General features: G+C 42.3%; 1 protein-coding gene across 1 annotated transcript in view; it reads left to right on the forward strand.

Moving 5' to 3' along the window:
• The first annotated feature begins 5,778 nt into the window (after positions 1-5,778).
• Positions 5,779-16,196, forward strand: part of LOC137277882 (lactase/phlorizin hydrolase-like) — a 70,477-nt gene continuing 60,059 nt past the window's right edge. Inside the window, exons 1-7 of the mRNA XM_067809864.1 lie at positions 5,779-6,021; positions 6,345-6,528; positions 6,639-6,968; positions 7,680-7,798; positions 8,301-8,558; positions 9,240-9,426; positions 10,981-11,223. Coding sequence (XP_067665965.1) covers positions 5,809-6,021; positions 6,345-6,528; positions 6,639-6,968; positions 7,680-7,798; positions 8,301-8,558; positions 9,240-9,426; positions 10,981-11,223 — 1,534 coding nt within the window. The 5' untranslated portion in view covers positions 5,779-5,808. The remainder of the gene's footprint in view (positions 6,022-6,344; positions 6,529-6,638; positions 6,969-7,679; positions 7,799-8,300; positions 8,559-9,239; positions 9,427-10,980; positions 11,224-16,196) is intronic.

The following is a 16,196-nucleotide window of genomic DNA, read 5'->3' on the forward strand; positions in this document are numbered from 1 at the left end:
AGAGATAACCAATTCGGTGTTTGAACAATGTTGTTTTTTTTACTACGTCGGCAACATTCCATTCGAGTCACGTGATATTTATGTTTGGCTTTTCACTTGAGCAGACGACGGTCCGCTTGACAAGTTGCGAGCGTAATTTCAAAAGTTATGATCTCATTTACGAAGGTTTTCAAAGTGCATTATGTTCTATGGTAGATTTTTAGTCCTTTGACAGAAATTAGGCCACAACGTCCGTGAAATCTGAAAATTTCAAACATTTTGTGTTCCGATTGCGACGGAAGCTTCTGCACACGAGACGGTGTTTACAGCACAGGGGCTTGTATCGCTTTGAAACGGCGTTCGAAAGACATATAGATGTATAGACCCAACCCTAGTACTATATAAATTGTTCTCAATTTATACACTTAAAGGTCACATGCAACCAAAAAATCAAACATAATTAAAACACATTTATCACTTATTCATGACATATAATATACATTGCTGCTTTTATAAAAACAAATAAACAAAATTATAAGCGTACAATCGCGATTCAAAAGTGCAATATTTTGTACTTGGGCTTACTTCCCCCGAAACGAAGCCCTCGGGAGACCGAACCCAGTCTTAGCACCTGGATGTGCACTCAAGTGTCACAGGGTTAGAACTAAACTTAAAATTGCCATTAGCCCTCTGGGCTAGTAACCTTCAACTGTCACTAGCCCGGACACAAAACAAGTAGTCCAGAGGAATGAAAGTTATTCACTGAATTGTTAATATCGTGGCACTGTCTACAATTCATCTGACACAGAAGATTGCTTCACTAGTGATAGGGCTGCTAAAAGACGGTCGTGGGCTCTTGCTTCAATCTTTCTGAGTTCATCAACATCAGGAGCACCTGAAGTCGGTTTTTGATTTGATAATCTACCGAAAATAGCAGGTCCCCAGACAACGGAGGCAGAATGCACATCAAAATGATAGGAATAATTTTAGGAACCAACCTGAATGTCACAATGTCTGAAAACACTTATGGCATTTCAGATGGTCATACATTATTGACAGAATTCGAATTATAAACTTGTAGTGTTATTTTAATTTGAAAGACACGATTATCGAACTCATGGATCGGCAACGTGTCCACATCAAAGTTGTCAAAAAAAACCAAACAAAAAACAAAAAAAAAAACAACCCTGAAGCAACACTGTTTGGCGGAAATAAATAAGCAAACTAAATAAACAAACGAATAAAATAAACAACAGTACTCATGAAGGTTGTCAAACGTACCATGCCGTACCATGTTTTCGGGATATTTCTTTACCCCGTAATTTCTTGCGTACAGCGACATGACAGTGCCACAGGGGCTTGTATCGCTTTGAAACGGCGTTCGAAAGACATATAGATGTATAGACCCTACCCTAGTACTATATAAAAGGATTTCCTTTTATATAGTACTAGGGTAGGGTCTATACATCTATATGTACTTAGGTACCTGGGCTTACTTCCCAAGCTTACTTCCTAGTACTATATAAAAGTACTAGTAAAAAAAGTACTACTAGTACTAGTACTAGTCCTAGTACTATATAAAAGGATTTCATTTTATATAGTACTAGGGTAGGGTCTATACATCTATATGTCTTTCGAACGCCGTTTCAAAGCGATACAAGCCCCTGTGGCACTGTCATGTCGCTGTACGCAAGAAATTACGGGGTAAAGAAATATCCCGAAAACATGGTACGGCATGGTACGTTTGACAACCTTCATGAGTACTGTTGTTTATTTTATTCGTTTGTTTATTTAGTTTGCTTATTTATTTCCGCCAAACAGTGTTGCTTCAGGGTTGTTTTTTTTTTGTTTTTTGTTTGGTTTTTTTTGACAACTTTGATGTGGACACGTTGCCGATCCATGAGTTCGATAATCGTGTCTTTCAAATTAAAATAACACTACAAGTTTATAATTCGAATTCTGTCAATAATGTATGACCATCTGAAATGCCATAAGTGTTTTCAGACATTGTGACATTCAGGTTGGTTCCTAAAATTATTCCTATCATTTTGATGTGCATTCTGCCTCCGTTGTCTGGGGACCTGCTATTTTCGGTAGATTATCAAATCAAAAACCGACTTCAGGTGCTCCTGATGTTGATGAACTCAGAAAGATTGAAGCAAGAGCCCACGACCGTCTTTTAGCAGCCCTATCACTAGTGAAGCAATCTTCTGTGTCAGATGAATTGTAGACAGTGCCACGATATTAACAATTCAGTGAATAACTTTCATTCCTCTGGACTACTTGTTTTGTGTCCGGGCTAGTGACAGTTGAAGGTTACTAGCCCAGAGGGCTAATGGCAATTTTAAGTTTAGTTCTAACCCTGTGACACTTGAGTGCACATCCAGGTGCTAAGACTGGGTTCGGTCTCCCGAGGGCTTCGTTTCGGGGGAAGTAAGCCCAAGTACAAAATATTGCACTTTTGAATCGCGATTGTACGCTTATAATTTTGTTTATTTGTTTTTATAAAAGCAGCAATGTATATTATATGTCATGAATAAGTGATAAATGTGTTTTAATTATGTTTGATTTTTTGGTTGCATGTGACCTTTAAGTATATAAATTGAGAACAATTTTCAGCTATGCGTTTCCTTAAGATAATATTTAATAATTTTGTGATATACTTGAGGTAGGTTGTAGTGACGTTAGAGCTTTTCTTGACTGATGTCATGAAACAAGCCAGGCAGCGCCACTTGTAGCACGTAAAATTGGAATACACTTAAGTTATAAGACAATCAGAACCAGTTGTAAAGTACATAGGTTTTTAAACCTTTCTACAGTTTTTCAACAGTTTTAGTTTATATTGCACTCTTCTATTTTTAAATCAACTTGTTTAAACAATGACGCAGTCAGATGGATCTTGCAGTGATTTATTATTCAGCCTAGGCCAACATACGTATGCTGTGCCCGTCCTTTCACATTCATCTGGTGCTGAATATGGACGAAACAACATACTGACAGGATAGACACGCTCACATGAGCAAGCATGTCGAACAATGCAATCCTCAATCGTGTATATGTATCAGTTCTCACGTGCAGATTCGTAGCAGAGCTTTGAGTCTTGGCTGTTGTATGAAGTGGAATGTGATCACCTTCTACAACACTTTCCTATAATTGACGAACCTGGGTGAAATTCTGTTCGTCATTTTGGTATTCTACTCGTAACAAGTCGATGGATGTGCTAAGATTTAACAATAGTCCAGGGCCTGTTTAGTAAGTTAGTTATGAATGTGTGCCCGGACCACAATGTTCATTGCCTAATACTGAAACCCGGAATCACCTCTTGGATCCCCAAACTCTGGAAAATGGGCACAGGTGCGCTGTTGTTAGTCCTTTGTCAGCTTATCGCCGTGGGATGTCATATGGACGAGGAATACTACTTTGGGCAGTTGCCAGCGGGGTTTGTGTGTTGGGCCGGCTCCTCGGCCATTCATATAGATGGAGTATGGAGAACGCTGGGTAAGTTAGTTAGTGTTAGACTGTTAGTTCAGGTTGGCGTTTACAGGTTCCTCTGAACAAGTAGATGCATTCACCCATTGCACACAATCAGCTGCTATCTACACAAATATGGAAAACATGAATGAGAGGCCAGGTGGCATAGCTACAGACACATGGCTTACATCATACACCTACGTGTATATGTAAACCACATTTATGACAGTATGCACATCGTATTGAACACGTCACGTGACATGCATATTTCGTGCACATGCATCCGTCACTACTAATGTTGTTCTTGACAGGCTACGCACGCTAGCTGATTTTAAGGTTGTTCTTGATTGTCTCTCCAGCTGCTTTTACGATTGTTAATGACGGCGTCCGCAGCTGCTTTTAAGATTTTTCTTGAATGCCTCCCCAGCTGCCATTGAGATTGTTGTTGACTACCTCCCCAGCTGCTATTAAGGTTGTTGTTGACGGTCTCCCCAGCTGCTATTAAGGTTGTTGCTGAGTGCCTTTATAGCTGCTTTCAAAGTTGTTAATGAACATCTCCCCAGCTGCTATTATATAGGCCTTTTCAAAGAGATCGTAATGTTGACTGCAGAATATATTAGGCAAAAGGTGGAAACTAGCTACAACTGTATTGTATGCATATACTTTATATTTTTCGCATATCCGATTAGAACGCGTCTACATGCAATTCATGTTCACGTCCTACGACCTCGTAGGGTGCCGCCCATTACAAATCGTGATTCGCAAACACGTCAGTGGTCCACGTCACTCGGGTAACCGTTGCTAGTCACATGTCATGTTGTCAGGTTAGCGAGTGCATATAAGTTGAGTGTCGTGCAATAAACATGGATGGTAGCAACCACCACCAGATCATTAATGGGGGTCTTTGAGTGGTCTGAAGGCAATAGGGCAAGGATGAACTGGTCAGATTGGATTTCTCAGATCCCGCGAGACGCGCCTCCTCCAGCCATTTTCTCAGATAGTGCAAGACAAAGGGATCCCGCCTGGACATACTGGCCTGGGGGCGTGGTGTTGGGATCGTAGCGTATGAAGATGACACGGAGATATACTTTTGCTGCCTACTTTTTGTGACATTTCGTAAACGAAACCTTGTCAACCATATTGCCAAGGGACAGAGAATAATCAGCTATGTATATCATGAAACATCTTCACGTTAATCTTCACCACCAGGATAAAACTGAGAAAAGGATTTGTGCAATGAACCTGAGCAGATCTATTTCCAGACCATTAATGGATGTATTTGATTGTGGTATTTGACTGTGGTATTTGACCGCGAGACAAGCATAAGACCAAAAACGTGTGTAACTTTACCTATAACCGAACATAGGGGCGAAGATGCGCACATTGTTCATATCACAGGCATCCGTCAACACATATCACATGCTTTCCTTTCGGTAGTTTGTACGTTTATCTGACGGTATCATTCACTATTTGAAGTTATGTTTCTGCACACACGACATGAACGGTGAATCATGCCGACTGTAATCCTTCATATATATCTAGGTTTACCTGTGTGATCATCTGTTCCAGGTGAGGGAGAACGTATCTGGGACCGTCTCGTACACACACCTGGCAACATCTTCAACATCTATACGGACAACATCACCTGCGACCACAGATACAGGGAGGATGTGAGAATCGTGAAGGATCTGCATGTCAGAAGACCTCACGCTTCCGTGATTGTTTGTAATGGCGTATCACTGCTGCTCCTGGCTCCTTCCTCGTGTCTGGCCATGTCACCCAGGCCCCATCTACACCCAGTTCCTTCCTCTACGACTACTTCAACTCAATGTCGTATACGTGAACGACAGTGGCAGAGCTGTCTGGGCGCGTTAGGTTCTGAGATCATTAGTGCCCAGGAAAAAGCATCATAATTATTTGTCAGGGGCGTAGCTACGTTTATAGAAAAAGCCTGGACTTACACATGGTTATAACTGAAAGGCATAAGCCAGACCTCAGTACTATCGAAATATAAATCTTTGCAACCTATCGAGCTTATGCGAAAAACTAGACATGCTACGCTCCTGCTTTTTACTTGGAGAATTTCGCTTAATGTTCATTAAAGTATCACCTACCTCAAAGTGTGTGAGTGAGGGTTCATCTAGCTATACATAGTTACCATAACATATAACTTCAGTCCGTACAGTATCTGAATCCTGCCACAACACTGGTGTGATGATTCAGCCCGAGTCATATTGTATGCTGATTGTGAAGTCGATTGTAGAGGCCTAAGATAGATTGTAACTAAGATCATTTTGTGCAAGTGGGCTATGATGTTTTCAGGTGGGCGACTATCAGCTCTTCAGTGCCTGGATTTGCATGGTGCCCACTGCGAGGATAGCTGAAGCCGGCATCAGCCAGTACCACACACTGATTGATGAAGTTCTCAGTAACGGATTTCAACCCATGGTCACTTTGTGCCACTGGGATCTGCCTCAAGGCCTCGAGGAGAGTGTTTGCTGTCTGAACGAGTCGATTGTGGACGAACTCTTGGATTATGCCAATCTGACCGTCTGTGAATGTTTTGGCAAGGTAACATGGGTGGGTCGGCGAGTGAGTGAGTTGGACAACCCTGTGAGATCAGAGCGATGTGGCTTGAGATGATCTAAGACCCGAAATTCTCTCTGTATCTGTGTAATTTTGCCATGTTTGTCCAGTCAAGGCACACAGACTGGAATAAGGTGTTGCTGTTAAAAGCAAGAATCAATACATCAAAAGTCATTTGCCAGTAAATGAAAAAGTTCTCACGGCTAGTAAAGAGTCCCATTAAGGTAGGTACACTTTAATGGCATTAATTATGCAGGAATATGCTGACACTTTAGTTTGTGATGTGTGGCTGTATCTGATGGCGACAGGTACAGTTCGGGATCACATTCAACGAGCAGCCAATCATTTCCATCCTGGGGTACGGAGAGGAGGCGTTTGCACCCAAGAAGAGGAATCTGACCCAGAACCCTCACATCGTAGCGAGACCTCTCACCCTGGCACATGCGAAAATGTTTGGTCTCTACAATAACACCAACAGAGTCTCACAAGACGGTTAGTTCGTTCACACAGAAACACGATGATATAGAGTGTACATATCATACTTATATTGAAATTATTACATTCCTGTCGACCATAGGGTAAATATCCTATTCCATCTTCAGCTATCAAGCTGGACGAGTGCAACGTGAAAGGCTACACGGGGTGGTCTCTGATGGACAACTTCGAGTGGTTGGCAGATTATCGCGAGAAGTTTGGCATCCATCACGTCGACGTCTCTGACGCAGACCGACCCCGCACCTTGAATTCTTCTGCTAAATGGTACACGGGTCTAATAGATGACAACGGCCACAGGTCAGAGTACACTCGTCCCGGGGGTCAGGGCGCTGCTGTGGAGGGAGATGATACCTTTTACTACGGTATATTTCCTGACGATTTCATTTGGGCGGTGGCGTCAGCGGCCTATCAGGTTGAAGGAGCCCTTGATGCTGACGGTGAGGGTTACACATTTGACGTTGACGGTGGAGTGTCATAACTGACGTTGGTGGTAAGCGTTATTCTTTTGACGGTGATGGTAGAGAGTCACGACTGACGTTGATGGTGAGCGTTATAATTTTGACGGTGATGGTAGAGAGTCACGACTGACGTTGACGGTGAGCGTTTACATTTCACGTTGACGGTGGAGTGTCATGACTGACGTTGACGGTGAGCGTTATACATTTGACGTTGACGGTGGAGTGTCATGACTGACGTTGACGGTAGGCGTTATACATTTGACGTTGACGGTGGAGTGTCATGACTGACGTTGACGGTGAGCGTTATACATTTGACGTTGACGGTGGAGTGTCATGACTGACGTTGACGGTGAGCGTTATACATTTGACGTTGACGGTGGAGTGTCATGACTGACGTTGACGGTGGAGTGTCATGACTGACGTTGACGGTGAGCGTTATACATTTGACGTTGACGGTGGAGTGTCATGACTGACGTTGACGGTGAGCGTTATACATTTGACGTTGACGGTGGAGTGTCATGACTGACGTTGACGGTGAGCGTTATACATTTGACGTTGAATGCAAGAGAATGTGTTAGTGCGATTCTTACAAGGATCCACGGTCATTTACTGGTGTCCCACTCTGTGAGATATTACGTTAATGCTGTCACAGAACAATTCTCACTCACTCCCTTACCCATCTGTCTCAAGGCCGAGGTGAAAGCATCTGGGACAACTTCGCCGCTATCGACAAGAACCGCACAGGAAGGATTGCATGTGACAGTTATCACAAGTACCAAGAGGACGTCAATCTCCTGAAGAACATGGGTGTAAGTAGATCTACAGTTATCACCAATACCAATAGGACGTCAATCACATGAAGAGCGTGGGGGGTAAGTGGAACTACTGTTATCACAAATACCAACAGGACATCAATCACCTGAAGAACATGGGGGTTAGTAGATCTACAGTTATGATCAATACCAACAGGACATCAATCACCTGAAGAACATGGGGGTTAGTAGATCTGCAGTTATCACAAATGCCAACAGGATGTCAATCTCCTGAAGAACATTCAGCTTTGGTTTGGGGGAATATTTTGTGGAGGCGGTTGTGAGCCACGTTTTCTACCTAACAAAAATGTTTTTCAAATAACCCAAACGCCATCCTTCCAACATATCCAAAGCTTGAGGGTCTGTAGACATAGACACCGATATTATCACTTCTAGCGCGATATATTTATTAACTGAACATGTCGGTACTCTACAAGTATTGGCTCATATTCGGGTAGTTTCAAATTATACTTTCCTCTTTTCCTAACCTTTGTTGTAGGTTAGTCATTATCGGTTTTCCATCGCCTGGGCTAGAATATTTCCTGATGGAACTCTCCGGTCCAAGAATCAAGGTGGTATCGACTACTACCACCGGTTGACTGACGCTCTGTTGGTGGCGGGTATAAAGCCAATGGTAACGCTGTACCACTGGGACTTGCCACAAGCTCTACAGAACTGGGGAGGCTGGACCAACCACTCCATCGTCAACAACTTCAAGGACTATGCAGACGTGTGTTTTGAAGAATACGGCAATAAGGTCGGCATTTCATTTTCCTTGCTTGTTTTTTATTCCAAATGTTGATTTTCAGAATTTTTTGTTTTCCCATTTTTGTTTTTACACTAAAGCCGTTTGCTTCTATACACATCAGTCGTGGTTAATAATTATCATATCGGTTTTATTTTCAACAAAAGCAATAACTGCTCTCTTTTGTGACTAGATGTCTGGTTTTTAACTGTGTGGTTTGTTTACTTCTACCGTGGAGCGTCGTCCGGCCACAAACAAGCACTATTATATATCGACTGCTGGTAGGGCAGGGCATCATTACCATTTTTTTAACACCAGTTGTCTTTGTCTTCACGGATTCATGCATCTATATATACATATATACATTATATATACATACATATAAATACATACATTATGTACTTCTACTTCAGCTTTTAAACTCACTGGAATATTTGTTGTAAGTCGCAAATGGTTATAATTCTTTGATGTCGACTCGTTTTACGAATCGATTCCTTTTGGAGAGGGGTTAAATGTTATATTTTGAATTAATTTCTTTTGTAAACTATAGCGTAATGCAAAAATACACGTGCCACGGTTAACCACTTTTTAAAGGGCATAAGTGTTTTTTAGAACGTTGGGGATACAATACAACTAGAAACCACGACCTGTTTGCCACATGAAGTAAAGACGGTCACTATACCCCCGGTGCAGGTAGATTTCTGGGTCACCTTCAACGAGCCATGGGTGTTCTTAATCAAGGGACTAGGGACAGGTGACATGGCTCCGGGGCACAAGAATATCGGTGACGAGCCCTACCAGGCGGGGCACAACGTGCTGCTGGCGCATGCCGAAGCCTACCGCCTTTTTGACAACAAATATAGAGCACAGTTTCCCGATGGTAATAAGGATACACCTGTGTATTGTCTAAGGAAACAGGCATTGAATGCTTGTGTGTGCCTGTGTATGTTTGTGAACGTGTATGCGTGTCTGTAAGCCCATGTATGTGTATGTTTGTATGCCTGTATGTTTCTGTATTTGTGGATGATAATTGTGTATGCGGATGTATGTTTGTCTGTGGTGCAATACATTTTACCTGATGCACGTAAGTGGAGAAAAGTGATGTGTTCTATTCTTAGACAGTTTTGGTAGGTGCTGCAACAATACTGGTCTTTCCACTTACACATGTTTACGGTGGCTACATTGACAAATAGTTGCAGTTACAGCGACGTGCAGTAAACTGTGACAAAGGACTGTAATTCTGTGTTCCAGTTTGACCAGCTGTGAATGTGATGGGAAAGCCACATCAACTTGGTGTATGGCTGCAACGGTTATGTGACCCTCATGGAGTTGAGATACACTGATAATACAATGTGCCATTGAGACTGACATCCAACAATCGACGAATTACAAAACACCTTTCTGCAGCTGAGCTGCGTACTGGCGCTTTACAAAATACTAGTATATCTAGAGTCGTTTTCGTAGATATTTAGGGGAACATACTTTGTTCTGGTATCTCATTTTTCGAAGTTTGAATAGTGATCGATATTTTACGGGCGTTTCATTCTTTTCCCTTTCACTATCACACTCTCCAAGAGCACTGCCAGACAATACGAGGCAACACACTTGTGTTTGTACCTGTCAGTCATATGAGGGTGTAGAGAAACTGAAGCCAGAAACAGTAAAGTTACAACAAAACGATAAGAAGAGCAACAAATTCAGATGAATGTATTCTTAGTCTGTTTGCAGTGAAAAGATACCGGTGAATTTCACTTAAAACAAAAAGTAAATCAAATATAGATAAATAAAGATTGCCAGTCCTCACGGTTTATCTTGCCACTTGAACATTTAAACCTCGGAATTTTATTTATCTTAAGATAAAAGTTGTTTAATAAACGATCATAGTTTCAAATCGCTATTATTGGTTTGTAGTACATGGGAGTATGCACATTATATGAAACACCGATAACAAGGCGGGCTTGTCTAAGTGAACACTCAACGCGTACTGCACGTGCTTTTGTTTCAATGTTCCAACTACTTAACTTATCCCCTTGTAATACAAACCAATGATAAAATTTGAATCTATGATCGTCTGCTAAACAACTTTTATCCTTAGTTAACTAAAATTCTGAGATGTAAATGTTCAATTGGCAAGGTAAAATTATGAGGATTCGCAATATTAATTTCACTTTATTGGATTTACTTTTTTGTTTAAATCGAAATTCATCGGCACGTTTTCACTGCAAACAGACTTTAGATGAACCCATTGAGATAAACCCACTTACATGTGTTATGGTAAATAATGCACATTCAGATGGGCACGTTTAGATGAACATTTCTAATAAATACATTCACATGAAGAACATTTCGACCGAATAGATGAACACATGTCACATGAAGTCTTTGATTATGGTGATGTGTGTAGATGCGTGTAGACGTGTACATCAACTTTCAGCTCAAATTAGTATCTCCCTCAACATCGACTGGGCCCAACCAAAAGACCCTCGCAACCCTGCGGACGTAGAAGCATCCGAGTGGGCGATGCATATGTTCTTAGGATGGTTTGCTAACCCCATATATGGTAATGGTGACTACCCGGACGTAATGAAGAGGAGAATTGCTGCCGTCAGCGCAGCGCAGGGATTAGTCCAGTCCAGGCTTCCAGCATTCACAGATGAACAGAAGGCGTTCATCAAAGGTACTGCTTATATTTATTGGAAAACATGAATTTACCATCAGAAAATTATTTCAAATTTGGTTTTAGGTAAATTAGTGAAGCATCATTTTAAAACACACCGAGTGGTAGTGTCAGTACGAGTGACTGTCATTTTCAGTACTTGTGAGTGTCGGTTAAAGTAGCAGCGGGCGACGACACCGATGTCTTGGATACAGGACTTCAGTGTCTGTTATGCTGTACTGGAAGTCGGGTGTTTGGGTTTCGAACGAACACTTTAATGATAACGCTCATCAACCTATATTTCAATACTCTAGTAATCAACGGTGGCACTAGGGTTAGGCTCGGGGTCAAAGCGTTCGCTCGTCACAACAAAAATACTGGTAATCTACTGGTCATCTACTGGTGTTACGGTTAAAATTGACCGTCACAAACAATGTAAGAAATCCCCTGTGAACCAGCAAAACAGAACAAAGACAAGTTTAAAATATTCAAATCTTGTATTAAGGCAATGAGAGCAAGATATACAAAGTCACACGCTATATATATATTAAGTCAATATTACAATATCGATTTCAAATACAATACAAGTGAGACAAAATCTAAGGCAATGGGTAAAAAAATATAAGATAGCAAACTCACCACAGTCTTAGTACGAGGGGGAAACAGTTATGTGGAGTGAAACACGGTGAGCGGTCTGACAGCAGTTTTAGGCGTTGACGGATATGTTGACGATGACGTAACTCCAGTGTGTGTCCGTGTCACTCACAACACGGCAGCTAGCATTTATATAAATTTTCAGTCGTTTTCCGAAAGTACGAGCACTTGCTGCCATCGCCAACACTGTAGAATGCCCTCGAAACAATTTCTGCTACGTCACGAATGCTTCCGGTTCACTTGAGATTGCGCAGAGCGATCGAGGGTCAGTGCGCCATATTGCTTCGAGCAGATAGACGTAGTCTATCGTGTGTCAGAAAAATCCCGTCTTACGCTTGTGACTGACTTGTGAAGTGAGTCTGTTAATTAGTATCAGTTGCAAACTGTACTCTGTCGATGCTCTGGAAACGTATTGCACGGGTTGACGACCAGCGTGGCTGGCCTATGGTTATAACAGTGTAGTGTTTACCACTGCCCTGATCAGACAACATGGCGGACAAAGCCGATATGCAAAAAAGCACGCCTTCGCGGAAGGATTCCGTGCCCATTGCCAGCAGACACCCATCTGACCCCAGGGAGAAAGACAGATCGGCGGCAGACGTGGAACTGTTGCCTCTGGAGCATGGGTATGCCAAATGTGGCCCACGCATTGTCACTATGACCAAACAAAGTGTACGGTCTTCAGCTGTCACGGACTCTGTGCCAAACAGTGAACAGGTTGATCTGGTGAGTGCGCTCACTAGCACTATTAAGGATTTGAAAGAGACGATCTGTGATGGGTTCAGCGACCTGAAACGCTCGTTTGATGTGTCACATCAAACAGTCAACTATGGATATGACCCAGAACTTGATGGCACTTACACTGATGAGTCAGTCTATGAAGACTATGAACATGATGAACATGATGAAGAGCCGCAGCATAAAATGGTGAAAACAGGTGACTTGTTATCACAGTTGTGTGACAGTGGATCCTCCACTGCAGAATCACCAAGACATTCATGTTCAAAGCATAGCTCTGCCTTTTTTCAAGAAATGCATGACCAACTTGTAGATAAGGAAAGAACTGCTGAGCCTGTTAATACCCTGTTGGCTGGTATCGTTGATGATTTGATGTTCAAAACCAGTCGTCCCGATGACTCTAGAGTTAAGGAAAAAATGGACACAACTTTAAGGCCGATCAACTGCGCCTCACTTGTACCTACAAGGGTCGATGAATTAATATGGACCTTAATGAAACCCACTACCCAGACAATGGACAAGAAACTACAAAAAACAAAAACACTGATCGTCAAAACCGTGTGTATCTTGACTAAGGTCGTTGACAGTTTGTCCACACTTAAAGAGGAAGTGCATGGTAGTGCTGTAAACACAGTGGTAGACATCATGAAAGATGGTATTTCTGCAATTGAAATGGCCAGCATGGCAAGTTTTGATCTCAACACCCGTCGACGGGATTTGATCAAGCCAGATATACACACCAGTTATATGCCTCTATTTTCTGCCACAGTTCCCATTAACTCCCATCTGTTTGGTGGTGAAAACGTCTTGAGGATATTGACAAGTCCAACAAGGCAGTGGCAAAGGCTCGCCCACAGCAGAGGGGTGGATTTAGAGAACTTCATCCAGGTCGTGGTGGATACAGTACCAGAGGTAGAGGCCGCTTTCGACAGAGGGACAGAGCTTTCCCACGTTATCCCCAGAGTCGGGGAAATAGGGGATCTTTTTTAGGCAGGAGCCAGATTCCCACCCAGAACAGGAAAAGGACACATTAACTGAAGTAAGTGTTGCATGTGGTTCTCAGGTGACTGTTAGTATCCTCCCATCCTCTGTTTTCTTTGCCGGCAGGACCAAAATGTTTCTGGAAAATTGGGAAATGCTCACCTCAGACCCCTCTGTATTAGACACAGTTGTTGGTTCGCATATTGATATTCCGGCTCCAGGTGCCTTGACTTTACCTTCTCCCAGGGTTATAAAAGTTAACAGCCAGGAAGAACTGTTTATCAATCAGGAGATTAACAGGTTGCTTAAAAACGGTGTAATCACTGAGACTGCACATTGTCAGGGAGAATGTATATCTTCCATCTTCACAAGACTTAAGAGAGACGGCTCATACAGAATTATTCTGAACCTGAAAGACTTCAATAAAAATGTCATCTATGAACATTTTAAGATGGAATCTTTATCTTCAGCTATAAGGCTTATGAAACCAAACTGTTTTATGGCCAGCATTGACCTGAAGGATGCATACTATTCGGTCCCTATTGCTCTAGAACATCGGAAATATCTGAGATTTATTTGGAAAGGTACCTTATATGAGTATACATGTTTCCCCAATGGGCTGGCGTGTGCTCCCAAGAAATTCACTAAACTGCTGAAACCGGTGTATGCCTCCCTTAGACAGATTGGTTGTACAATCGTACCTTATTTGGATGACTCTTACCTACAAGGGGATGACAAACTTGAATGTAGCCTCACGGTGAAAGCAACTGTTACACAGTTGCAAGGTTTAGGTTTTGTGATCAATTTGGACAAATCTCAGTTAGAGCCAAGCCAACAACTGGAATTCTTAGGATTTGTCTTGAACTCACACATTATTACTGTGAGACTCACACCTCAAAGAATAGAGAAAGTTAAAGCCTCCTGCTTAGCTCTGAGGGGAAAACCATATGCTCAAATTCAGGAAGTGGCCCAGCTCCTAGGGACTTTAGTGAGCAGCTTTCCAGGTGTGTTATTTGGACCCCTCTATTATCGTACTCTTGAAAATGAGAAGATTGATGCATTGAAAGTTCACTGTGGAAATTTTCAGGCCTTCATGAGAATTTCTACTTCGGTGAAACTGGATTTAACCTGGTGGGTTGAAAATATCTCTCACAGTTTCTAACCTGTGGCTCAGCCCGATCCATCTGTAGTGATATTCACTGATGCTTCCCAGCTTGGTTGGGGGGCGGAGAGACAAGGTGGATTGAGAACAAATGGGAGATGGTCCCAGGCAGAAAGGGGAAAACACATAAATGAGCTTGAACTTTTAGCAGTGATGTTAGCGATTCAGGCTTTAGGTTCTGACATATCAAACTGCCATGTCCGACTTCAAGTTGACAATGCCACTGCAGTGGCTTACATCAATGCTATGGGGGGTAGCAAGTCCAGAAACTGTACCTCCCTTGTTAGGAAACTGTGGGACTGGGCCTGTGCAAGAAATATTTGGCTGAGTGCAAATCACATTTGACACATTAAGGAGTCAAGATTATTTGATGACAAGACAGAGTGGATGCTTAATCAGTCTGTGTTTGAACAATTGTTACATCTATGGGGCAATCCAGACATTGACCTCTTTGCTTCAAGGTTGAATGCACAGCTTAAGTGTTATGTGTCTTGGAGACCTGACCCTGGGGCTTTCTATTGTGATGCTTTTAGCAAACCATGGAACACTTCTTACTGTTATCTGTTCCCTCCTTTCAGTGTCATCAGCCAGTGTCTTCAGAAAATAGAGAGAGAAGGGGTCACAGCAGTGTTGATGATAGTCCCGGACTGGCCAACACAGTTTTGGTATGCCATATTGATGGGGATGTTAGTAGACCACCCTCGCCTGTTGCCTCGTCGAATGGATCTGTTGACACTTCCTCACAACTCAGAACTCCACCCTCTCAGGAAGAAAATGACACTGCTGGCTTGCCTCTTGTCCGGAAAGCAATGGAAATCAGAGGAATTCCGGTTGACGCTCGCCCCATCATCCTTTCCTCGTGGCGGAAGTCCACTCAAAAACAATATCAAGTCTTCCTTCAGAAGTGGGAAGTGTGCTGCGATAAAAGGAAAGTTAATCCCCTTTGTGCCTCTGTAAATACTTTGTTGGAGTTTTTGACTGAACTTTTCAGTGAAGGATATGGGTATAGCTCTCTGAACACTGCTAGGTCAGCAGTCTCATCTCTCCTAGCCATAAACAGTGACATTAAATTTGGCAATCATCCAATTATAACACGTTTTATGCGTGGAGTATATCAAAACAGACCAGCCCGATCTCGATACTCAAGTGTTTGGGATGTATCAGTGGTGTTGCGATACATAGAAGGTATGGGGGAGACTACAGGCCTGTCGCTGAAAGATTTGACATTAAAATTGACCATGTTACTGGCTCTGACCACAGCTCAAAGACTGCAATCACTGAAGCTGTTGGATATCTCCCTTATGGAGAAATCTAGTACTCAGATAGTTTTTAGATTAGACAAGCTAAAGCAGTCTCGCCCTGCTATGAACAACTTGTTTATTGAAATTGTTCTTTATCCCAGAAATGTGAGACTATGTGTGTTTACAACTTTGGGCTTATACCTTGGTGCTACTTCAAA

The sequence above is a fragment of the Haliotis asinina genome, chromosome 1, assembly GCF_037392515.1.
Source record: "Haliotis asinina isolate JCU_RB_2024 chromosome 1, JCU_Hal_asi_v2, whole genome shotgun sequence".
In the NCBI taxonomy this organism is placed as follows: Eukaryota; Metazoa; Mollusca; class Gastropoda; order Lepetellida; family Haliotidae; genus Haliotis; species Haliotis asinina.